Source organism: Enhydra lutris, unplaced genomic scaffold (assembly GCF_002288905.1).
Source record: "Enhydra lutris kenyoni isolate GAN:26980312 unplaced genomic scaffold, ASM228890v2 scaffoldscaffold14, whole genome shotgun sequence".
In the NCBI taxonomy this organism is placed as follows: domain Eukaryota; kingdom Metazoa; phylum Chordata; class Mammalia; order Carnivora; family Mustelidae; genus Enhydra; species Enhydra lutris.
Genome location: NW_019154098.1, coordinates 40,902,336 through 40,928,607, shown reverse-complemented (window position 1 = coordinate 40,928,607; position 26,272 = coordinate 40,902,336). Strand labels below are relative to the sequence as shown.

General features: G+C 45.5%; 1 protein-coding gene across 1 annotated transcript in view; it reads left to right on the top strand.

Moving 5' to 3' along the window:
* Positions 1-26,272, top strand: part of LOC111146565 (phosphatidylserine synthase 1) — a 62,705-nt gene that overhangs the window by 12,811 nt on the left and 23,622 nt on the right. Inside the window, exons 3-7 of the mRNA XM_022502157.1 lie at positions 12,106-12,150; positions 14,793-14,917; positions 18,587-18,745; positions 22,456-22,607; positions 25,677-25,818. Of these exons, the coding sequence (XP_022357865.1) occupies positions 12,106-12,150; positions 14,793-14,917; positions 18,587-18,745; positions 22,456-22,607; positions 25,677-25,818 (623 nt within the window). The remainder of the gene's footprint in view (positions 1-12,105; positions 12,151-14,792; positions 14,918-18,586; positions 18,746-22,455; positions 22,608-25,676; positions 25,819-26,272) is intronic.

Sequence of the window (26,272 nt, the reverse complement as noted above, 5' to 3'; positions counted from 1 at the left end):
GCTCTGCCGAACCAGGCTCTGCCACTGGCTAACTCTGTGGCCCTGGGGAAGACCCCCAGCTTCTTCCCGAGTACTTGAGTCTCTCTCTTCTGTAAATGGAGATTGTCAGGTAGGTGCTCTTGAAAGGGTTAACTAAGTTACTACATGTTAAATTCTCTGAGTAGCGACTGACAGATTGTAAGCTCTCCATAAGTGTCAGCTGTTCTTACTGTTGCTATCTTTACTGTATCAGCTGAGTCATAAAATACTCAATTATTATTTAGTCCTTTTTGCTAAGGACAGGGTCAATGCTGTAATGAATATTACTTAAATAATGTGTTGTCCCAGGTGATCTTTAATCATGGTGAACTTTGCAGATAATGCATTTGGGATATGAATTTTCATGATCAGATATAAAAAAAGACCATTACTGCTGTGAATTTTACCCCCATCATGATTATAGTGTGAGGAAATGTCTTTTGTTTTTTTGTGTATTTTGGGGTTTTTTGTTTGTTTGTTTGTTTTTTAAAGATTTTATTTATTTATTTGACAGACAGAGATCACAGGTAGGCAGAGAGGCAGGCAGAGAGAGAGGGGGAAGCAGGCTCCCTGCTGAGCAGAGAGCCCCATGCGGGGCTTGATCCCAGGATCCTGGGATCATGACCTGAGCCAAAGGCAGAGGCTTTAACCCACTGAGCCACCCAGGCGCCCCTGTTTGTTTATTTTTTAAAGGGGGATACTTGGGTGGCTCAGTCACTTAAGGGTCTGCCTTCAGTTCAGGTCGTGATCCCAGGGTCCTGGTATCGAGCCCCAGGTCGGGTTCTCTGCTCAGCAGGGGGCCTGCTTTCCCCTCTCCCTCTGCCAGTCCCCCTGCTTCTGCTCGCTCTCTCTTGCTCTCTCTTGCTCTCTCTGTTAAATAAAATAAAATCTTTAAAAAAAAAAAAAGCTACCTTACTTAAGATTCATTCCTTTCCTCTGGATTGTCCCTTACTTTGTTTTTTCTTAATCCTCTTCAGTAACTTCTCCCTAGAATATTCTGTACTTATTCCCTATAACCATTTTTAAATGCTGCTTTTTTTATATCCTGTTCTTTTACTCTTAAGATATTTTGAAATTGTTCAGTCTTACCTACGCATTATGCTCCATGGGTCCTCCTCGGATTTAAACTTCACACTTGAGGATGTGTTTCTTCTCTTATCTTCCCATTTATTCAATAGAATGTAATGTGTAATATAAGAAGCCCATTGTGAATGTTACTCATTGCTACTTGGAAATCTACCATGGTGTCAAAGTTCTAATACCAATTCCAAGTTATGTGTGTTGTGGGGGGCAGGTAGCAGCAGGGATGGGGTGTTCCCCCATCAATAAGCAATTTTTAGACACCAGTTGACAGCCCTCTAGTTCAACTCAGTTCTGACACTGTCTACCCAGAATTAGCATCAGATCCCACAGGTTAAGGGCTCATAGAGGCCACTGTAGATGCCATTTGCAAGTCTGAGGTTTTCACCTGCGCTTCTGACCAAATGGTTATAAACCAGAGGTTCCCATGACCCCTCCTTGGGCTCGACTGATTTGCTAACATGGCTCACTGTATGCAGGAAATGCGTTTACTCACTAGCTGACGGTACCATTTTATTACAAAGGGTACTCATCAACAGATGAGAGATGAGTATAGGATAAGGTATGTGGGAAGGGTCTAGGAGCTTCCATGCACTCTCCACAGTGTGTCACTCTCCTGGTGTCAGAAAAGTGTTTAGCGACCCAGGAACTCTCCTAAACCCCCTCCTTTTGGGTTTTTTTGGAAGCCCCATTTACATAGGCATAATCAATCCATCATCAGCCATTGGGAATTGAACTCAACCTCCAGCCTCTCACCCTTCCCTGGAGGTCTTAGGGTTGGGATTGAAAGTTCCAACTCTGTAATCATGTGTTTGGCTCCACTGGCAACCAGCCCCATCCTTAGGCACTTTGCTAAGGTCTCATTAACATAGCAAAAAATATTCATTATTCTCATCACTTGAAATTGCAAAGGCTTTAGGAGCTCTGTGCCAGAAAAGGGCACAAAGACCAAATCTATAGTTCTTATTGTAAATCACAGTATGACACGTGGCACGGCCTTCAGTATTTCCAAGATGATGGCAATGGCATTCTGTTCTGTATTTTTGCTTAATCCAATGCAGCGCTATGTGCTTTTTGCTGGGAGCGTAACAGTCCAACCAGTAAAAAGCATGACCGAATCCTTACGAGAATGAATTGTTGTAGATAACCAAGTTCTTTGACAGCTGAGTTTAACTCTCCAACCACTCAAGCTTCTAGATTAAATGTTTAGTGGAAACCTTTCAAGATGTGAAAATCTGCTCTCAGTCAGTGCAGGCTGCTGTTGCAGAATACAGGTACCGAGGGTTTAAACAGCACAAGATTCATCCTGTGGCAGAATTCCTCTCCAGCTGGGAACCTATGAAACCAAACATGTGTTTACGAAGTCCGGTAGCGGGACAGGCACAGGATACACACTCCCATCCCAAAAGGGAGAAATGGGAAAGAAGGGAGGGTGACAAGTCCCAAACAAGTTCAAAACCAGGAAGGCAAACTCGGTGAGACTTTAAGGGTCAAGAATAACCAATCCTGGGAGCACCTGACTGGCTCAGTTGGTAGAGCATGTGACTTGATCTCCATGTCGTGAGTTCCAGCCCCATGTGGGAGGTAGTGTCAACTTAAAAAAAAAAAAAAAAGAAGAATCAGAGCTCTTTGGCTCAATGCTCTGCCTTCCAGATCCACTGGGGTAGTAATAGTCTGCTTCCATAGCTCTGCCCAGCTAGGATTTGGCCTGCTCTCATGGCTCTGCTGGGTGTTGTCTTGCATTTTGAAACTCAGATGGAGATACTCTCCCTACTTTTCATCCCCTCAGTGGCCCATGCACTCTAAGGCCTTGGTGGAAATGACAGCCCAGATAATCTCCCAATCACATTTAACGTCCTTCATCCTGTGTCTTAAAGAACAGTAAATGTTCATAGCCAAGTAGCTCTATGGTCCTGTAGGGTCCAAGAAGTCCAACAGAAGTCTTCACTGTAGTGGTTAGGATTATCACATCATGAATTTTGTCAGGGGACACAAACATCCGGCCTGTCACACCTGCATACCTTACACAGATCTGACAAACATAGTTTGGTCTTTCCGTGATGATTGAGATTTCTGGAAATGCACAATTATGAGGTAAGTATGAGTATGATGACTCAATGTCCAAGGTATGGCTAGGTCCTGGAATGAAGGGGTACTGCTATAGAATTTTCTAGGAAAAGTTCCTGATGGCAAAGAGCTTTTTTGGCTAATTGCCAACGTACTTTTCCCTCTGTCTTCCAACACACAGAACCTCAGAATTTGGAATTTTTGGTTAAGAGGAGAGCTTGGATATTACGCAGCCCATCCATTCTTTCAACGGTCCTGCATTGTAGGACAGCTAAGTGGCCGCTTGCTGCATAAAACATTCTGTACACACGAACCACCCAAGTCTGTAGGTGGTCCCCTAAGCTCTGGAACCTGGCCTTTTCCTCTAAACATGGCATAAAAATACAGCCCAAAGCAAAGAGACGCTGAGCCCGGAAGGAGGGTGAGCAGGTGACCATTAAGTGGTGGTGACAGGGCACCTAGGTGGCTCAGTCGTTGAGCATTTGCCTTCAGCTCAGGTCATAATCCTAGAGTCCCAGGATCGAGTCACACGTCGGGCTCCCAGCTCTGCGGGGAGTCTACTTCTCCCTCTCACCTTCTCCCCCTCATGCTTTCTCTCATTCTCTCTCTCTCAAATAAACAAAATCTTTAAAGTGGTGGAGACAACCACTCCTCCTTTAGCCATCCTGCTGTTCCTATCCTGTGAGAGGCTGCTGCTTACTCCAATGTCCTCAGGCAGTGGCATGACCTTTACTGCTCCGTGCCCTTTATTCTTACTTCTTATCTAGTCCATACCTATCCTATTTGTTTTGTTTTGTTTTATTTTGTTTTTTTAAACATCAGTCAAGGCATGCTAGGTGCTCAGGGAGCTGGTCAGTCCAGAGGGCTCGGTTCTGTTCTGCAAGCCTTAAGCTGTTCTTGGCTACATGTTCACTGTTGCTGAGTTCTCACAGGTAGCTTCTCCACGACGCTGAAGATTTCTTTTCTGCCTTTGTTTTTTTTTTTTTTTTCTTTTTAAACTTGCCTTTTCTTTTTCCAGTGCCATTTTTGAAGTCTGAGGATTCTCAAAGATAAGTCACTCAATAGTTCGCCTGCTTGGTTTACGGCTGCGAGAGCTGAGATGCTCGGCCCTCACTGAGCCCCGAGAGGTCACCCGGCCACTCGATGTCAGCCTGGTGAGAGGGCCTCGTCTCCTTTAGTCTGTCTTGTTCTGGTTAATTCTCTTACTAGGTCCACTGGGATGTGTTTTTATCTCTGTCATCCTATATGTTTTTGTCTCCTTTTTCTTCCATTCCTCTCTATCAGTGTCTGCCTTTTCTTTTTTTGCAGGAATATCATCTTAGGGTCTTAGTTGGTCTGTACCGCGCCAGTGATTGTGTCCATGATCCTCCATTGCCCACGTGTCACCTGTGACCAGAGGGTCTAGCAGGAAGGAGGAAGCCTTCCTTCTCTCTCTCAATCTCTCTCTCTCTTTTTTTTTAAGATTTTTAAAATTTATTTGTCAGAGAGAGAGAGCACAAGCATGGGAAGCGGACGACAGAGGGAGGAACAAACTCCCCGCTGAGCAGAGAGGCCAATTCAGGACTCGATCCCAGGACCCTGGGATCATGACCTGAGCTGAAGGCAGACGCTTAACTAACTGAGCCACCCAGGTGTGCCTCCTTCTCTCTCTTTTATCTCGTCTCTTCCCCCCACATCCTTCCCCTGCCATCTCGTGTGTGCTTGCACTCACACCACTCCCCTGTAGGCAGAACATGCTAGAAAGAAGGTTTTTCAGTAGATACAGAAAAGGACAATAGCAGTTCAGTATTCTATGTAGGGAAAGATTAGACTGTTAGGACAGCACCTAGTGAGAGGGATTCTCTTGAAGCCGTGTATGCATAGCAAACACACTGTGTCTGCCTTGTTTTCTCAAGATTTCTTTGTCCACTCTTTACATAAGATCAGTAAAACTAAGTTTTCCACAGTGAAGAATGTTCTTATTGAATATTTTAAATATTATTATTCATATTTATTATATATTATATTAATAATAATTATTAATATTATTAATGTTACTATTATTGAATATTATTATTGAATATTTTTAAGTTAGGGGTGGCTTTAGAAGGTGCTAGTGTGGATGATGGGGGCGCTGGCCAGGCCCTTGGGAAAGGGTGCTCCCAAGCTATGTGGGTGTCCTCTCCCAGAGCCAGCACTCAGACTTCAGGCCTTCCCAGGAGGCCCCGATGCTTCTCTCAGCAAAGTGTACATACCTCTTCTTGTTCCAGTCTTGTCAACTTGCTTTCTCTTCTCCCCCACCCTTGGCACAGTCTCAGATTAAGTAATGAAAATGGACAGGAGAAACAGAGCACAACGTTAGCCTTCTCCTTGGAAGGCAGTTTTGGGGGAGTACCTGCAATGGATGGCATGCCCAGAATGGCTCTGTTTTGGCAACTTCGAATGCGTTTCTCCTTGACCTAGCAAAGGCTACCCTGCATGTTTGAGTGCACGCCTAGCTTTGATTGTGTCCCTATGTCTTGTCTGTGTGAGCTCATCTATGCTAGGTGGTAGACTCAACTTCTCCTTCAGGAAGCTGGCGGGGGGCGGTGGGGGATGGGGGAGCATGATGCTTTTTGTAGTCTAAATAACCAAGGAATCCCTTAACTTTCTCCATAGGGTTTTATAACGGGATGCTTTTGGCCACAAGTAAGAGGTAACCCATTTCAAAATGGCTTGAAGCATAAAGGGAATGTTTGCTTTCCCACATGTCAGGAAGTTCTGAGATCCAGTGGTTCCGCGGTTGGCTAATTGAGCCACTTGGTGACATGCAAAGACCCAAGCTCCTTACCTTATTCTGCTGCACCATCCTCAGCCCGTGGGTGCTGTTTTGGCTTCCCTGAGGATCCCAGGAGAGCCGCTGCAGTGTGGATAGACAGCCTTGGGCGGCATCCAGCGCAGGAGGAGGGCGCTTCTTCTGTCTGTCTCTTTAAGGGAGAAGAAACCCTTTCTAGAAATCTCCAGCACACTTGTCCTCAATTCTCTTTGACTCGAATTGAGCCCTGTGCCTCTCCTCCATCCAGACCTGAGACAGGAACCTGTAGTGCCCTAAGGAGGAGGCACATGATAGATCTGCCCTGACCAGAAGAAGGAAAGAAAAAGGATGGCTTCGTGGGCTTAGATTTTTAGCACTGTGTTATCTGGGAGAGGATTGGACTCTCAAACAGAATTTCATCCCCAGGGTGAGCGACTGGGGTAGGTGCTAGAATTGTTTCCTTCGGGCCTGTGAGCAGACATGGAGGGAGAGACCCCAGGGTAAGGCCAGGGACAGAGGACCTGATAATCTACACCGCGCTGCTTCTTTCTTCTTCTCTCTCATTCTCTATCACTTACCTTACATTTTTTTTTTTTTTAAGATTTTATTTATTTGACAGAGAGAGAAATAGACCACATGCAGGGGGAGAGGCAGGCGGAGGGAGAGGGAGAAGCAGGCTCTCGTTGAGCTGGGAACCCAATATAGGGCTCTGTCCCAGCACCATGGGATCATGACCTGAGCCGAAGGCAGATGCTTAACTGACTGAGCCACCCAGGTATCTCTCCCTTAAGATTTTTTTAAATGCTACTTCCATTTCATTATAGCAACTCGCACTCAGGCAGAGGTGTGATTTTAACTATACCACTGCATCATTAGGGTGTAGTTACAATTGTATCACGCTATCACTGCAGTGAAATTTAGAAACCTTTTTGGCTGTGAGATTTCTGTTCAACAGGTGACCTTCAGGTGTACTTGTCCAGCCTCTGGGGGCTTTCTTGAACCGTTTCTTCCCCTTGCACCCTGCCCTCCCCAAACCACCCAAGCCATTTCTGTACCCCCAGTGCGTGGCTCACGGGAGCCTCTCAGTAACTATATGTGGGATCAAGACCGCCCGGAAGAAAATTCATGGAATCAGCCCTCCCTTTTCCATTCCTTGTCTGCAAGAGGAATACCATTCAGCACTTCTTTAAGGTATTTTGAGGAGAGTGAAATACTAGTATGTCTTGATTTTCCTGATAACATCCTTCGGTTTGTCCTTTGGCCTCATTTGACTTCTCTGAGCTAAGATAGTGTTAGTCACATATCCGTGAGGTTTGAAGGTGATCCAGAAGATTGCTGTCCCCCAAATTTGAAACAAAATGCCTGTCCTTCCCCCATCCTGTCTCCCACTCCACTACTTTTTCTTAAAAAAAATTCTTTCTTAGGTTTGAAATTTGCTTAAAGATCATTTTACCCACCTTTTCTAGGTTTTTCCTAGAGGAATTTAAACTTGCAAATAGTAATAGTCATTGTTAATCACACCTCATCAAAGCTTAAAAAAAACAGTGACAATCAAGGGAAGAAGCAGACGAAAAGGGCACAGACCCGTAGCTTTTGGAAGTTCTGTCCCTTGAACTTAGTTATTCATGGGAATCATGACAGGCTGCCGGTGAGTCAAGCTGTGATCTTATTTGCTTTTTAAATTTTTTTTTTATTCTTATTTTTTGTGTGTGATCTTACGTTCTAATTTCTGAGGCAGTTTTTGAAGTGCTAGCTCTTGTCATGGCAAAGCCATTTGATTTCTGTTTCCTTTGAAATCAAACTCACTCTTAATATCTGATTGAAAATTAACGTGTCCTAGATGGAGGGACTGATAAAGTAAACCGAGCGGTGTTTAAGCATGGTCCGGGAAGAAAACCCAGCCCGGAACAAACCAGCACTGGTTCTGCGTGGCCGCCTGGAGAAGCCCTTCCCCGTGCCTCCCACGTGATCAAGAAGAGCCGTTCTTGCACGCAGCTATTCTCAAGTATGAAATAAAGCCTAGAAAAGCTACAGACCCTGAGACAGAGTGCCCCTGACTTCTGGACCTGAACATGGGGCAGAGGAGGACAAGGCGCCCTGCCCTGGGCTGCCTGCTGAGAAAGTAGTCTGCTGGGAAGCGGGATCTGTTAACATGAATGTTCGGGAAAGGCTAGGCAGTGGGAACATGCCCAGGCAGATGAGTGCTGTGGGAAGCACAGCTCCAAATGTGACCTGACTGGGGCAGTCAAGTGTGGGTGATCTGGTGAGCATCAGTGTCAGGGTTTATAACAGAGAAAAACACACCGGCTGCCTCCCTCCATTTGTTTTAAAAGATTTTATTTATTTTTTAGACAGAGATCACAAGTAGGCAGAGAGGCAGGCAGGGGAGGGGTGGGAAGCAGGCTCCCTGCTGAGCAGAGAGCCTGATGTGGGGGTCCATCCCAGGAGCCTGGGACCATGACCCAAGCTGAAGGCAGAGGCTTTAACCCACTGAGCCACCCAGGCACCCCCCTCCATTTGTTTTAAAAAGCAAAATGATACAAGTAATATTTTTAGCCATATTCCCTTCTTTGATGGTAAAGTTGGTAATCTTAGTGAGTAATGCTGCTAGAATGTACTCCTTGAAATACTGCACCAAAACATTTAGAGTGCCTTTTCAGGAAGAAGCGGGCAGATGTGATGACTGAAATAAAGCCTGGAATGGGTTTTGCAGGTAGCTGCTGAAAGTCTCACTTTACATTTCAGGGCCTTATCTATACCTTTTGTAACAAAAGGCAACAAGGCTTCCCACCTACCTGGTTCAGGGTAGAGCAGCTCGGTCTCTGAAACATACTATATCAGATTGCTGAAGCCTTTCTTCGAGCCATCCAGTACATTTCAATTTGCAAAGCTAAAAGACATTATAATTTTTTTTTTAAGATTTTATTTATTTGAGAGGGGGAGAAAGAGTGCACAAGTAGGGGGAGGGATAGAAGGAGAGGGAGGAGCAGGCTCCTCGCTGAGTAGGGAGCCGGAGGCGGGGCTCGACCTAAGACTCTAAGACCATGACCTGAACTGAAACCCAAGATCAGATGCTTAACCGACTGAGCCACTGAGGCGCCCCAAAGGACATTTTTAAAAACTTGTATTCATGGAACACTACATCAAAAACTAATGAGGTACTGTATGTTGGCTAACTGAACATAAAAAGAAAAAAAAAACGGTATTTTTTCAGAACCATTGTGATGTAATGTTATGAAGTATAAGTGGGAAATGTGGAGAAAAGAGAAGATTCAATAGGGAGAAGTCAAGATAAGACTTAGAACCAACAACAGATTGCACTGTAGTAAGAGGAAAATTCTCCACCCAAGTCTAGAACCACACACGCCTGTCTCAGGTATCACAGACGGACGAAGGGAAATACCCCGAGGCTGAAGCAGCCCCACAGCAGGTCAGGGAAGAGCCGCAAGGCCCCGTCAACCCCAGATTCCTCAGCCACCCTATCCTCTTATTTACACTGGACACGCTGCACAGGGTCGGAAGAGAGGGCTGAGTTCTGTTTTCCGAAGGCTGCTCTTCAGGTCATCGTGGGCTAAAGACGACCTTGGAGGCCCTTCTATTAGTTGATATGAGGAACCTTACATCAGTTCCCCGTCCTGCCCCTTGTCTTTCCTGACCTTGCTTACCAGTTCCACATGGCAGCACCTCTAAACACCACTCACTAGCTTGCTTCTCTCCCCTTGTTCTCCTGGCCCTGAGACAATCCTGGTTAAGTCCTCGAGGTCTCCCCACCCACCACCCCCACTCTGTCCTCCTGAGTTGGCCCAGGCATGACTGAATGGATCAGAAAGCACGAAGTCTTCTCAGACCAGAGGTGGGGTCCTGTGGGCCATGTGACTTTGCAAAGTACTTGTACCTCAGTGTCCTGAGCGGTAAAAGGGATGCAATTATACCCTCTCACCGCCAGTCTGTCACGACAACGAGGAGACAGTGGGGGTGGGGAGGTGTCTCCCCGCCATCTGCCTCGTGCTAAGTGCCCAGCAAAGTACTATTATAATAGTGATTCCTCTTGAGAAGACCTTGACTTATGGGATTCTGAGTGTTGATTGGGCATGGAATTGTGTTGCAAGCCAAAGAATCATACCGTTTTCGAGTTTCACCTCGTGAGAGGAAGCCTAGAGAAAGCTGGGGTCCCATGTTCTGTCTAGGAGGTGAATGCGGGGGTTTGGATGATGTGACACTTGCACACCGGGCAGCTACCGTAACACAGAAGCCACTCGTGGTAACAAACAGTGGTGACGAGAGCATTGGGAAGAGGAAATTAAAAGACATTTTTAGCCATCCGTTTTCCAGTGACTTGAAGAGAGTTAGCCGTGTGGTTACCTGGAAGGGGACCCTGGTTTCTGTGCCTCACTGTGCCTTTCTGAGAAAAAAAGCATCCGGTTAGAGAGAAAACATGGATTCCTTGCTGTGTGAGCCTGCACTACCAGGATGTAGAAGTGGAACAGATTGGGAGATGCTTTATTTAAATCCCTCAATCTGAGCCCTCACTCCTTGCCATTTTATAACTCAGACACCATATAAATTTGGACAAAGCGGACCGCACGAACCACACTCACTCTAGGCTCAAGAACTGACTAGATTGGATGGCAGGGGATACTTGTAACTGATTTCCCTACTGTGAACCTGACCCATCAAAAGAAAGCAGTTAAAATATGTTTCAAAGTCGTCTTTTTAAGATGAGGTAGGTGATGGAGGATGGGTGTAGAATAAAAATTACAATGGAATGTTTCCTGCAGACAGGATTCCAGGTTGCCAACACCGGATGCTGATTGCTGATTAAAAAGACTTGCAGGGTGTTGGCTGGAGGACTGCAAAGTGGGCGGCGTGGGGGGGGTGGTTGGTTAGGAGGCTGGGTCGCAGGCTAAGCTTCTAGGAACTGGCAGGTCACCCAGAACTGGTCTGTTGAGGGAACCCCAGTGAGCACTGGCTGTAGTCTGTCCCACTGTCCCCTCTGCAGGGAACTGCCCCGATCACCAGTGCCACCTCCCTGCTACTGTCCGTGCTGGTCCAGGCAGAGGGAGGGGGGAAGTGGAGGAGAGCTCTGCATACTTAGGTCTGTGTCGGCAGCTTCCAAGATCAAGTCTGGCACAGGCTAAGCCCCAGTTGGGAAGGGGGCTGGGCAGCCAGCTCTGGCATCTCCCCAGGAGACATGGGATCCTGATGTTGGAGATCCTCCAGGAGTGTGTAGGTAGGCTGTTGTCCCACAGAGGTGGGCGGCCCCAAATAGGTCAAGTGCCCACGAGAGCAGTGTGTAGTATTCGGGAACTGTAATTTTTCCCTTGATGGTTTATCAGTTTAGTAGATGGAGGCCTGGCATGCTTGCTTCCTTCTCCTTTTGTTTTGTTTTGTTTTGTTTTGTTTTGTTTTTAAAGAGATACACAAGGAGAGAAAGTATTGATGGGTCACTTGTAGTCAGAGTGAGTTTTGTCCTGTGAAGCCTGTGTTTTCATGGTGTGGAAGCTGCATCTGGGCATCTGGTCGGGGTTGCAGTGTCAGAGGTATTTTGTTACCGTGGTTCATGATCAGAAGCCACTGCGCTAGCACGTTCCAGTGCTCAAAGGATTTATTTTCAGTTTCCTACCCCGCCTCACAAGTTCTCAAAGCAGTGTTTCTCCTGTTTAATTTCCAGAGCGTCTACCCTGCCGTCTCTCTGTCTCTCTGTCTCTCTCTCTCTCTCTCTCTCTCTCTCATACACACACACACACACACACACACACACACACACATACACACGCGCGCACACAGTGGCTGGGCTGGGAGATTTCACTCGTTAAACTTGTTAAACTTGTTAAACTTAGGTATGTTTTAAGAACTCTTCACAGGCTGGCCTGGTAAGCTGCTCACTGTTGTAACATCGTCTCCCTGGGAAACAAGGGTCTGAATCCTAAAAACAAAGCTTAGAAAACAAAGGTCTGTTGTGGAGACTGGTACCTGTTACAGTTGGGGTGACAGTTGCTACAGTTTGAATAAAACATTTCGACCTAGACTTGATCTCAAAATATTTCCATGGAAAAAAATTTTGACAGTAGAGAGCCTTTTTTTTTAATCTCTGTAGAGATCAGCAATTTGCTTTTAGTTTTACTTTGAAACCAGTTTTTTTCTAACTGTACGTTTTCTCTCTGCAGGCCCATTTACTCGACCTCATCCGGCCTTGTGGAGAATGGTTTTTGGTGAGTTACCCATTAGTAGATTTAGAAATAGATTCTATTTAAAATCCCCTTTCTGTACATCATTATAGCTGTTTTACAGTAAAACTTAATAACCTTTTACTTTTCGGTATTCCTAATACAAATTTTTATGAAAATTCTTTGATGCAAAGCAGAGATACAGGTGATAACTTTAGATTCTCATGCCTGTGAGCTGTTCCAACTCTATTCACCCCCCACCTGTGCTGTTGTCTCTTAACATGCACGGGGTCTGACATGAGGGCACATGGCTTGTCCTTCTTGATGTATCTTGATGTTGCTCTTCACGGGGCCTGTGAGCGTGTTTGCCGTGGCAGCATCCAGAACTGACTGAAAACCTAGCTTCTCCTGAATTGTGGATGGGAAAGATCCTGGAAAGGGTGAAGCTTTTAGACAGAGAGCCCTGATTTTTCAACAAGGGTTAGCAATAAGCATATGCATGAATATTGGATATCTTGTTTTTACATGATTTTGAGTCCACATATTGTCAAATCCCCTGCATGGACTTAAAATGCATCTTTCAAGTGTTGGCTCTTGGCTTTGTCTTGCCTAAATAAGACATTAAGTCCATTATTTTAGGTTCAGAAAATGTAATGTTACCAGAAGGACCCTAAAAATGGGTATTTTGCTCAAGGTCACCTGTTTTTTTTTCAACTTTCAGAGATCATAGGTGAGTCCCTTTGAGTGAGCTGACTTCCTTCCTTTAGCAGGTGTTCACTGAGTGCCCATGTGTGGAGGGCTGTGCCCCCAGGCTGCAGGGGAGGGCCAGACAGACAGGAGGCTCCCCCTGGGAGAGAGGACATCTATCGCAAACACACTATTAAATCAATAATCAAAAATATCCCATGCCGTCAAGTGTTCGGAAGTTAAGTAAAGCCATATGGGGTGATGTTGATCGAGTGACTGCTTTCACGTGCACAGGCAAAGAAGGATGCTTCCTGGAAATGTGCGTGCAGAGTAGGGTCTGGCAAGGATTGAGGTCCCCAGAAGCCAAGCAAAGGGAAAGGCTACTAAAGTTGTTCCTAGCCAGAAAGAGCGTGGTATGTTGCAGGCCCATGTGGTGGAGCAGAGCAGGCCCTAGGGGAGTAGTGAGAGAGAGGCCAGAGTCGGGCAGGGACAGAGCCCCACTGGGCTTGCGGGCCAGTAAAGAGCGCAGACAGGAAGGGTGGTGGGAAGTCCCGGGAGGATTTTTCGCAGAAAAGTGGCGTGATTCATTTCCTTTTTTTTTTTTTTAAGATTTTATTTATTTTTTTATTTGAAACAGAGAGAGAGATCACAGGCAGAGGTAGGCAGAGAAAGAGGGGGAAGCAGGCTCCCTGCTGAGCAGAGAGAACCTAATGTGGGGCTGATCCCAGGACCCTGGGCCCATGACCTAAGCCAAAGGCAGAGGCTTAGCCCTCTGAGCCACCCAGGTGCCCCTCGTTTCCATTTTTAAATAGATTGTCCTGGTTGCATCATACTTACGTCTCATAGACTTAATGTTGCTGCTTGAAATTATGAGTTATTTTCAGCTGGTTGGCTACATTTGAGTTTTTCCTATTTCAAATGATCCATTATTGGTCATTAGCAGCTGATTTCTTACTTGAGATCTCTTGGGGATCACGGAGCCCTTTGAGGATCTGATGAGAACTAACTCTTTCTCAGTGCACATGCACGTGCACGCACACATTTGTGCATATGATGTCTGGAGTTTCACGGACTTTGAAGCTCAGCCATGAAATCCGGAAGCCTGCTCCACACAGATGGTTTCTTTCTGTCTTAAAATAATTATTTTGAAAGGATTATAATAAAAAGTTGTAGCGGGGGACATGTGAGATGAAAATGTATAAAAGCAGCTGATAATAAACGTGAGGCGGTCCTTAGACTAACAAAACATGTGGCCCTGTGGCCTTAGGGTGCACAACCAGGTCCGCCCTGCGGTGCACAAGACCCCTGAGCTCCCCAAGGACTGGGAGGGGCCCTTTTGGATAGGCTGGTGCTGTCAGTATTCCAGAGGATTTCATTCCAGCCGTGGACGTTGTCTCCTCCGGAACAGCTCGTGGGAGATTAGCACTGAGCCAAGTTCCCACAGAGTGCTGTGATCCAAGGTCATTTGTACCACAGTGTCTAGGTGACCTGCACCAGTGTTTTAATTCTAGCAGGTTCGAGAGAAAGAGTAGTGGTAGTCACCAGTGGTTGGTTTCCAAACCTTTCCAAAAGGCTTTTGCTGTTTTAAAAACAGACGATTGGTTTTTTGTTTTGTTTTGTTTTGTTTTCAGACAATTGACTTTATTTTTAAACAGCATGGAGTGATTTTTAGGACGCCAGATATGATGCGATGCAACGGAAATATAATGCCCACAGGGCTGACGTGGAATCTGAGATGTGGATGTGTGGCCCTGGGCCACCTCTGGCCCCTTCACACCTGTCTCTGCTGAATGTTGCCAGTCCTTCGAGACTCCATTTGAGCCTCGTTTTCTCAGACATATTACTGGCCCTCTCAGTGTGAATTAGGACTGTGTATCAGGCTCCCTCATCTAAGGAAGCGACAGACATTGCAGTATCCATGTCTGACTTGAGCCTAACGTGTGTTGTGCGTCTGACCCCCAGATCTCTCTTAAATGTGAGAATGTTTCTGTTTCCCTCAGGACTCAGTGTGCTCTACTTCCTGTTCCTGGTGTTCCTCCTCTTCCTGAACTTCGATCAGGTTAAATCCCTGATGTACTGGCTGGATCCAAATCTTCGATATGCCACAAGGGAAGCCGACGTCATGGTATGGACTTGTCCGTGGTCTCTTAGAGAAATCGGTAGACTCGTGGGTATGAGACAGTCAGCTTCACTAACGTGAAGTTCTAAATTGTTACTTCCGCATATTTCCCATGTAGATAATATAAAAGCCAGGTCTCTGGGAAGGTGAGGTGTGTGGTTTCCATGAGTGATAGAGTCTGGGGAAATGATATCCCCTCTTGAAGCAAAGGGGGATAGTGGGAAGAGGGCGACCGGTTGTCAGCCAGCCTTGGGTGTGAATTCTGCCTCTGTCACTTGTTAGCTGTATGACCTTGGGCAATGTGCTTGTTTGGGGAGTTTTATTGTGAGCGAAACAGAGAAACCTTATCTCCAAGGCCTAGATTGGTGCCTTGCACACAGCAGGTCCTCAGTGATGGGGGTGGCTGCCCTCTAGCAGTGTGACCCTCAACACCTCTGCTCCCCACTCGGGCCTCGAAGTCATGATCCTTTACTATAAAGGGACCAATGTGAATGACCCAGGCCACTTCGTTCATTATTTTTTTTAACCCACAAAAATAATTTTATTCTTGGGTAAAACTACTCTGTACTTCAGTTTTAAGGAAGATACTATTTTATACTCTAATGCTGTTTCTTTCCTTTTTAATTTTATTTTTCTTAAATAATACCTGACATTTGGTACAGACTGAAGGAAAAACCTAGTAATGCTCAGAAAAGGAGAACAAGCATCTGGGCCACAGGCAGGAACTTTCATAAGAAAGAGTAGAAAGGGGTGCCTGGGTGGCTCAGTTGGTTAAGCATCTGCCTTCGGCTCAGGTCATAATCCCAGGGTCCTGGGATCGAGCCACATGTTGCGCTCCCTGCTCGGTGGGGCGTCTGATTCTCCCTCTCTCTCTCTCTCAGCCTCTCTCCCCCGCTCATGTTCTGTCTGTCTCTCTCTCTCTCTCTCTCAAAATAAATGAATAAAATCTTAAAAAAAAAAAGAAACAATACAGAGGGACCTAATAAAAGGTCCAAGAAGTGATTGTTCTACTGGATTTGAGATTGGTCAGCTCCTTCTTCATTGGTGTTTCAACACTTTAACTTTTATAAAGGACATGCTACAGGCAGAAATAAGAATGCCAAAGATTATTCAAAGGTCTCAGTAAGAAAATTCTGGAGGTTTCCTACTTTAGGGAACAGAGTGACATGGGGTGACCTGGAGCATCTACTCATGATGACAGCGACAGTGAGAGGTGTGGTGAGGCTGGTGGCAGTTACCGACCGTGAGTTGGCTGTTCTTCCAGGCACTTACATATATTCTGTGTAAGGCTCACACGTGCGTGCCAGGCATTAATAACCCCCATTTTGTCGAGGAGGAAATGGGAATTAAAAATGGATGAATATCTCATTCAAAGCACAAAGCTGGTGAGATCCCTCTGACTTCAGGACCTCTCCTTTTCCTCTGGACGATGCCTGAAGTACACAGTTAAAATAATGTCAGTGCTTTGACACTCAAAGAAGCCTTGTGAAACAGAGATCGAGAGAAAGGTATTCTAGGTATGATCTTTTCCCCCACCATTTTCTTGGGTTTTTGAGCAACAGGGATTATATCACCAAGCAACCCGACCTGCAAAATGAATAGGACTTGGTATTTGGTTAAGTGGTGGGTAAGCGAGGGAGATTATGGGACTGCCAGGATCAGCCCTGTGACCGCTTGGGAGGTGGGCACAATTTGTCTTTACCGGCTGTTCACTTGTGTGCGCACACCTTCCCCGCCTTGCCCCTCTGGCTCCGGGATGCCCTCATTTAATGCCCCTTTCCCCTTGCTGCCCAGAGTTGTGCCCACATCCGGCTCCCTAGCAGCATTTAACTGCGGTGTCCTGCATCCCTCCCACGACCAGGACCTCGAGGTCTTCCTGGTGTGACCATTGGCAAATGGCAAATCTGTGCATTAATGATTATAATGCTGAGTTGTAGTTGGCTCTTTGTGACTTTTGAAGGGCCTTTGCGTGTGTTGAAACCCAAAATATTCTCACGGAGAGTTAGAAGGGCCTCCAAGTTCGTCTTTAGCCCACGATGACCTGAAGAGCAGCCTTCGGAAAAACAGAACTCAGCCCTCTCTTCTGACCCTGTGCAGCGTGTCCAGTGTAAAGGAGAGGCTAGGGTGGCCGAGGATTATGGGGTTGATAGGGCCTTGCAGCTCTTCCCTGACCTGCTGTGGGGCTGCTTCAGCCTCGGGGTCTGTGATGCCTGCGACAGGCATGTGTGGTTCCAGACTCAGGAGGAGAATTTTCCTCATAGTACAGTGCAGTTTGTTGTTGGTTCTAAGTCTTGTCTTGATTTCTCCCTGCTGGATCCTTTCCTCTTTTCTCCACTTTTCCCACTTACACATTGTAATATCCTATCATAACATTTCTGAAAAAAAAAAATGCAGTTTTTAAAAACGCCCTTTCAGCTTTACAGACAGAAATGTACTGGATGGATCTGAGAAAGGCTTCAGAAACCTGATGGTGGCAGGTTTTGGAAGAGAGAGAGGAATACCAAATTCCTCTTCTCCCTTAGGAGACATCATTTCTAGAATTTAAAAATATTAATACTTTACAAGAATACTTTCAACTGCCTGATAATAGGTGGCTGTTTTCCAAATCTTACTCCATCCTGTCAGATTAGTTTTGGGAAGAAAGAATGTCAAATGTAGAGGTCCCTAGAAATGTTATATTGTCATATGATAATTGCTTTCGTAATAAATACCAAAATATAAGGTTGTTGATCTAAAATTTCTTTAAAATGTCCTATTAAAAACAAAAAGGTATTAGAATCAAAACCAAAAGTCTTAAAAGCGTTGTCATCTTTATTATTTATTTATTTTTAAAAGGTTTTATTTGTTTGAGAGAGAGAGAGAGAGAGATCACAAGCAGGGGGAGCAGCAGGCAGAGGGAGAAGCGCAGGAAGCCAGATGAGCAGGGAGCTCAATCCCAGGACCCTGGGATCATGACCTGAGCTGAAGGCAGACGCTCAACCAACTGAGCCAGCCAGGTGCCCAGCTTTGTCATTTTTAAATATTGAAATTGTGTAGCATGTGATAACATTTGGAGATGGGAGGTTTATTCTGTTTCCTTCTAATTTCTGAAATTGGATCCTTCAGCTTTTCCTCTTTTCTGACCTAAATATTTAAGGCTTTAGGTTTTCCTCTGAGTTCTACTTAGCTTCATCGCATCATACTGATACATAGTATTTTCACTGCCATTTAATACTGAATATATTTTACATTTCTGTTCTGGTTCCTTCTCTACATGATATTTAGATGTGTCTTTAAATGTATAAACCTATTGGGATTCTACTTAATTCTTTATTAATTGGGATTCTATTTACGTTCTTATCACTGGCTTTAAGATAGCTGTGCTATATAGTCAGGTGACCTGGGCTGTGTGATTCCACTTCTTTAAGATGGGCTATAAGCCTTTGTGGAATTATTTTGCTTCCCATTTTAATCAAACTTCTGTAATTCAGAGCAAAGCAATTCTGATTCATAAACTTTAATATTTGTCCATTTTTCCTAAAGGGTGTTCCACTATTAAAGTTTTCGGGGGATGGGGGGCAGGACCGGTATTAGTTGTCAAGGTCATATCAGTTCTTTTCATTTATTGTCAGGATCCTGGACAGGAAGTTGATTGTGAGAGTATCCATTCATTATTTGCGTTTTTATTTTGAACAGGAGTATGCTGTCAACTGCCACGTTATCACCTGGGAGAGAATTATCAGCCATTTTGATATATTTGCGTTTGGACATTTCTGGGGCTGGGCCATGAAGGCCTTGTTGATCCGTAGTTATGGTCTCTGCTGGACAATCAGTATTACCTGGGAGCTGACCGAGGTAAGAAGGGGCTGTGACCAGATGGTTTACCTGTAGGAGGAAGGCAGTCTGTCCATTAACAGGCATTTCATCGATTCTCTGCCTCTTGGTACAAACTGTGTTTAAACAATCCCCTAGGAATACTTTATACCTTTGGTGGGGGGCAGGGCACAAATTCCTCGTTAACTTAAAATGTGTCTCTTGCCTCACAAGTCTTAAAGAGAAACAAATGAAATGAAGCAAAAAGAATGAAGTAAAAACCCCAGTGAGACAAATACAAGGTAATGAGGACATCTACTTAGAAATAAATAGGTAGGTTACCCACCAGCTAGTTTCCAGTTTGAGATAAATAGAATTTCGGTGTTTGGGAATTACAGGAGCCTCCAGGATATTTTGTAGCTGAAAAACGGGTTCCTAATATAGCTCTGATATCTCAGTAGTCAGGTTTGTCTCATTTAATGAATAAGGGAGAGTCTTTTTTTTTTTTTTTTTTTAAAGATTTTATTTATTTATTTGACAGAGGGAACACAGGTCGGGGAGCAGCAGACACAGGGTGGAGAAGCAGACTTCCTGCTGAGCAGGGAACCCGATGTGGGGCTGGATCCCAGGACCCTGGGACCATAACCTGAGCCAAAGGCAGATGCTTAACTGACTGAGCCACCCAGGTGCTCCTGAAAGAGACATAGTCTTAAAAAACTATTAGGAAAATGAAATTTAGGGGACTTACTCATTTATCATTCAGTTACGATTTTATTCTTAGTTGATCACTCATGGGGAGTAAAATTTGGCCATGTGTACAGTATCTTTCTTGATGCCAGCTGTTGTCTTGACCCTAATTTAGGGAAGGATGCCAGTCACATCAGGCTTCTGTTAATGTGCTTCTTATAGCCCCAGAGGCTAGACATCTGAGTTCTCGGTATTGGCAGGATTGGTGTCCTTTGAGGGCTGTGAAGGAGAATCTGGTGCAGGCCTCTCGGCTTCTAATCGCTTGCTGGCCATCTTCGGCATTTCTTGGCTTGTACACGCATCACCGTGATCTCTGCCTTCACCTCCAAGTGGGGCCTTCCCTGTGTGCATTCATGTGGTGTTCTTTTTGCAAGGACACCAGTCACACTGGATTAGAAGCTCCCCCCATTCTAGGATGACCTCATCTTTACTAATGACCTCTGCAGCAACTCTCTTTCCAAATTGAATTCATGTCATGAAGAATGAGGTTAGGGGCTCAACGTATGGGTTTTGAGGGGACACAATTCAACCCACAGTAGTACCCAGCCCTCTATATGCGTTATCCTAAATCATCACCATAAACTGAAAAGGTGGTGTCTATACCCAGTAGACAGACGAAGGAACCAGAGCCTTGCTTCATGAGGTGAGCCAGGATCGGACTCCAGCTGTACTTGATTCCAGGTGCGCAGCCCACGTTCCTGCTCTCCCACCATGTTCCCCTCAGAATTCCAGGCATCTTCCTGACCTCACCGCTGTGGGACCCTGGGCCAGGCCCTGGGCCGTTCTTGACCTGACTCCTTCTCCTCCCTCACACTACAGATGGCCCCATGCCTTCCTTCCCTGCTCCTCAGCATCCTCTCCGCTCTCGTAAGCAGAGCTGCTCCGTCTAAGTCTTTCCCACCACTGCTCGACGTGTCTCTAACCTCCTGTCCTCTCTCGGATGAACCACTCACCTCCTCCCTTCATTGTCTCCTCCCAAAGTGGTCTTTTTCACCTCTCAATCTAGTTATGTCCTTCTCCGACTGAAAACCCTTTAGTAGTTGTCCAAAATCCAAACTTCTGGACCAGCCTGTAAGGCCCGATATTAACCTGTCATGGCCCACCTCCCCTAGCTGCTTAAGACCCTCCCCATGCTGCTGTCTGTGTGGCAGCCATCTTTGCTTTCTTCGTGTCAAAGATTCTGTGTCTTTTCCTACCCCAGAGCACACGTGCAGGTTCTTCCCTCCTTTCCCAGCTCCCTGTGCTGGCTATGCTCCAAGTCTGTACACCTAGAAATGGAGCGCCTGGCCCTTCTCCTTTGAAACACTCATCGTATTTTAGATGCTTATAGTGTCTCTTTGCTGCCAGGTGTTAGGCCTCAAGAGGGCAGGGCCCATGTCTGCATAGTCCCAGGTACCGTGTCTCACAAGTGGTGGTTGCTTCCCAGATTCCTAGTGAGCGAATGAATGAATTGAGCCCTCTCCAGCTCCTCCTGCTCAGGTCTGGACAGATGAGGGGACCAGAGCCCAGCACCTTGCTTTATTAGGTGAGCCCTGATTGGGTTCCAGATGTGCTCCGCTCTGGATGGGCAGTCCTCGTTCCTTCTGTTTTCCCGTGTCCCCCTCCCTGAGCTCCAGTCTTTCCTCTGGATAGCCACCTCACCCCCAGGATCTGGCACTTTCTAGGAAAGCTCTTGAGGACGAAGCCTGTCCTCCACATCCTGGTCCCCTGTGTAGTCTCATGTCAGCAAATATGTGTCATCGACTTCTGTTGACGTGTCTCTCTTTCCTGTTGAAAGGGACAGTTAGTGCTGCCTCTCGTGGCTGGGAACCTGGGATCACACGTCAGGGGCTGTGCCTGGCTCGCCTCAGGGAGGGACATAGCCCGCTGCCTTTGCACACAGCAGCTGCGCTCCGTCTCCTCACCGGCCAGTACGCTAAGCAGGCAGACTCTTCAGATACTTGCAGTGTTTACAGTCTCTGAAATGCTTCCATGAACAGTTTTACTTCATAGTATTGATCATATTCCCTGAGAGGTTTGTAATTATGGGGTTACCTCTTTCCAGAAATGCCCAGGTGCTGTCTTTGTCATCTCAGACCTTCTTAAAATGGGCCTTCACGCAGCAGGGTGGGCTGCTCTGGACATGGCTGACCCACTCTTTGTTTTGGACAAAACTATTTCCACAGGTGGTTTCTCCCCCCTTCTCCCCCATCCTGGTGTTCCCTCTTTCTGGAATGTCCTCAGTCTTCATCTCCTTCTCTTGAAACCAGTCATTCCTGTCCTTAACATTCTCAGTCCAGTACGTCGTGTTCCGGGTGCCATCCGTCAGGAGGAATCTCCCTATTGTCTCCACCATGCTCCATTATGTCGCCACGGAAACATTTGCTACAGCCCACCTTATTTTGTGGTTCTGGATAAGTGTCCGACTCCTGCCCTTGAGAGCAAGAATCTTGACTCCACTTTGCCTCCCCACTTGGCACATCAGAAGCACTTAATAAGGTCATGATTGTGAATCAGTTATCAAAATGTTTCCCATTAAGCTTTTGGTTTCCTAAAAGATGTCATCAAAACCTGAACTTTCTACTTTTGCCGTTTCCTTGCTGTTTTACCTAAATATTTATGGGATATTACTAAAATGTGCAGCTTGAACTCTCAAGCTGCTAATTTTGAGGATTATGCCAGCGCTCTGTTGGCAGGTACAAAGACTTTTCTCCTTTTCCCTTCCTAGATCCTTGTCTCATCCTTAGCCAAGGTCATTCATCAGTAGTATTTTTTCTGGAGCAATTACGTTTCTTTAAAACCCTATGTTAAAAAAAACAAAAACAAAAACTGTTTGGTTCTTGATATTCATAGAGCGTCCACAGCATAAAACACAAACCTGATCACGGACCTTGTTTTTATTTATTCTGTTCATACACTAGGAAAACCTGACTCGTCAACAACCTCCCTGACAGATTATGCTACTCCTAGGAAATCTGTCGTTCTGCAGTTTTGTTTTTAAAACTGTGGCCTCTTGTGTTTCTCAGCTGTTCTTCATGCACCTGCTGCCCAATTTCGCCGAGTGCTGGTGGGATCAGGTCATCCTGGACATCCTGCTCTGCAACGGCGGCGGCATCTGGCTGGGCATGGTCGTCTGCCGCTTCCTAGAGATGAGGACCTACCACTGGGCCAGCTTCAAGTGAGTGGCCTTCTTTCTGGGCGTGAGTCACAGGGTTTCACAATGCGTCCTTCACCACATGACAAGCACGCAACTTCAGTGTGGTCTTGGATGATAAGAAATTAATGACGCGTTAGTAATTGAAACTCACGAGTGATTATAGACCTCATTTCAGGCATTCATCCAGAAAATGCAGAATCATTTATGATCTTATGATTTTATTTTTATGCTTTTGCCTCAGCCTGCATTCACCCTGCCGTCGCTGGGTCAGTTAGTCCCCCATTCCCTGGTTACCCATTCCGAGCGATCTTTTTGAGAACGTCAGATTCATCCTGTCTTTCCTCTGTGATGTCTTCTCGTGGTCTTTAGGACGAAATGCACCAGGGGAGCTGGGCAGGTCTACTTCTTTTCTCCACACCCTCTGGGGCACCCAAGGTTCTGAGCCCAAGCACGTGTGCCTCTGGACTTGGGTTTGGCCCTTGTCCCCATGTGCCAGGGTCACGGGCCCTCTCCTTGCCTGCCTCAACTCCCTCAATACCTCTCCAGGTGGTTGTCTCTGACTCTGATTCACGTTGCACATCCCTCCTCTGTGCCTGGCCCACCTCCGTCATTGTTCGTCCTACTCCTCTGAACTCGTTCCTCAGTTTGACAGCCACAGGAACTGTGCCGCTGACAAGGAGGGAGAGAACCTCAGTAGTGGTCCTGAAAGTGGTTGTTTTTATTGTGTTTACACCTTCATTTATTTATCCAACAGAACATGAACATTTTCCCACATCATTAGTCTCCTAAACCATGATTTTAAGGGCTTCTTCATATCCCAACCTATGAATAAATCATGAGGTATTTAACCTGTTCCCTTCTGTGGTCATTTAGTTGTTTCAAAGTTTTCAGTTTCATGAAGAAAGCTAGAGCAGACATTCTTAAACATACATCTGTGTGTACATTTTTTATTTTTTTCCTGTAAATAAATTTATTTACACCCTTTTATATTCTCACCCGTGTTCACTAATGTATGTATGTGTCCATTTCAGTGTTCCTTTGAATTTTACCTTTAATCCTTTCTGAATGTTATCACACATAGAAATGTGTGATACTGAATTTCTTGGGTACTGACTTGATAACACACGTTTTAATATAGTTAAGACCGTGTGTAACAGAGCAAAAACCATAGCTGTGCCAGATGTTGGTGTAAGCAAGCTTTCTAAGCAGTAGCTCATTTGAGCCTGACCTCAATCCTAGGGATTGGCACTACTTTTCTCTTCCTTCGAGGGTTGGCAACAGTGAGAACTAGGTTTAGTATTTTGCCCAAGGACACACAGGTCGTCAGCCGCTGAGTCTGAATTTACGAGGGGCTCTTACTGCCATACACTTCCCCCTTTTCGTATATTTATGCTTCCGATTCAACGTGAGAGTCATTTTGTCGGTTGACCAAAACACAAGCCCAACTCCTAAGCGGAAATCCCACTAGTGTATTTTTTATGTTACATCAAATATGTAAATGAATATAAAGTTGAATTAACCTGTTTACAGACAATCTGGACTTACAGCGATGGTTTGACTTCATGATTTTTTGACTTTGCAATAGTGTGAAAGTGATACGCATTCAGTAGAAATCATACTTTGAGTTTTGAATTTGGATCTTTTCCCAGGCTAGGGATGCACATAGGACCCTGTCCTACGATGCCGGGCAGTGGCCACGTAGCTCCCGGCCAGCCACATGATCATGAGTGTAAATGACCAGTATAGTCACAACCCCTCCGCCCCCAGACAGCCCTGGTTTTTCACTTTCAGTGCAGTATTCCGTAAGTTACATGAGATACTCAACGCTTCGTTATCAAAGAGGCTTTGTTAGAAGATTTTGCCCAACCCCCATAGACAACTGTAAGTGTTCAGAGCAAGTTTAAGGTGGGTTGAACTAAACTATGATGTTTGGTGAGGTGTACTAAATGCATTGTCATCGTATGATATTTGCAATTTATGTCGGGACTATCAGGACGGGATCCCATCATAAATTGAGGAAGATCTGTGTTAAACATTCCAGTACTTAATCCCACTGTGTCACTTTCTTTATTCCCAGATTCCTCTTCTTCTTTCCATATAATTGGCTATTTTTTTTTAAATACAGTTCCTTCATAGTTTTTGCTTATTTTTGGATAATCTCTAATTTTTTGTTGTTGTTGCTTTTGTGCCTCAAATATTTTTGCTGTGAGATTTTCTTTCTTTCTTTCTTTCTTTTTTTTTTTTTTTAGATCTTATTTATTTATTTGTCAGAGAGAGAGGGGGCACAAGTAGGGGGAGCAGCAGGCAGAGGGAGAAGCAGGCTCCCCACTGAGCAGGGAGCCCGATGCAGGGCTTAGTCCCAGGACCCTGAGGTCACGACCTGAGCTGAAGGCAGATGCTTAACCAACTGAGCCACTCAGGTGTCCCGAGATCTTCTCAATACATGCTTGTTGATGGGTTAGATGAATGAATGAGGGAACAAACCCTCCCCTTTTCCCCCATAAGAATAAAAGGCCTGACCTGTTCTGTCATGGGAGTATGACATTTTTAACTGAGTGATTTCTAGGATTAAAACTAAGGAAGGTTAAAAATCACTGCGTGTCATCCCCAAGTGTTCACTTATCTTAGATGAAGAAACAGCGTGGGCGACCTCAAAGTCTGGAGCATGTTCTCTCTTTGACTAAAATGTCCTGACTTGGGAGATGCACAGCGGGTGGGAGCATATCCTTGCCAACGCCCTCATTCTCCCTGGCTTGGTTCCAGGTGGTTGTCGTTGATGTCTCAGGCTCTTTTGTCACCCATTCACAAGGGAAGGCCTCTCCTGTCTCTGCAGTGACCTGACCTCTGCCCTGTGCCTGTCATCACTGAAATGCCCCGTCGAGCTTACAGCTCTCCACACGTTGTATGGATAGAGAGATCCTTGTGGGAAAGACGGTTCGACTAGAAAGGATTCTTTTTGTTCTGAGCATGTGTGTAAAATTGTCAGTGCAGGTTTTGTTTTTGGGGTTTTTTTTTCTTGTCTTTTTGGTTTTTCTTCTTCCCCTTCTTTATCTCTCCAGATTTTCACTGGGGCCATTCTCTTCCTTACAGAGACATCCACACCACCACCGGGAAAATTAAAAGAGCTGTGCTCCAGTTCACTCCTGCTAGCTGGACCTACGTTCGATGGTTTGACCCCAAGTCGTCTTTTCAGAGAGTGGCTGGAATATACCTTTTCATGATCATCTGGCAGGTATTTTTCGGATGTTCAGAATTCGGCGGGGGTGGGAAGGGAAGGGGGTAATGGGAATGAAAGCAAAATAAGAACCGCCTAGGAATTTAGAGTTAATGCTAGTTGACACTGCTTAGCAGCTGGCTGGTTCGGAAGATAGAAGATTCTGCAGCTGACATATAAAATAATTAAACAGAACAGTGTTATCACGCCTAAGGTCTTACTTCCTGGGGAAGACATTTTCAAGTATCTTTCTTTGAATTGCAAATTAGAAACAGCTTAAAATTCCCCGAAAGAAGTTTTTGGTCAGCATCTGTCACCTGGGGAGTTAGGCATTGGATAGCTTTTCAGAGTGATCATTTTTCAGGGCCAGAGGAACAAATGCAAAGGCTTTTTCTTATGTTTTAGGTTTAATGTTTAATTTTTAGAGTCATGCCTCAGCTGTTACCACTCTCCGTGATTTGTAGAGAGCTGA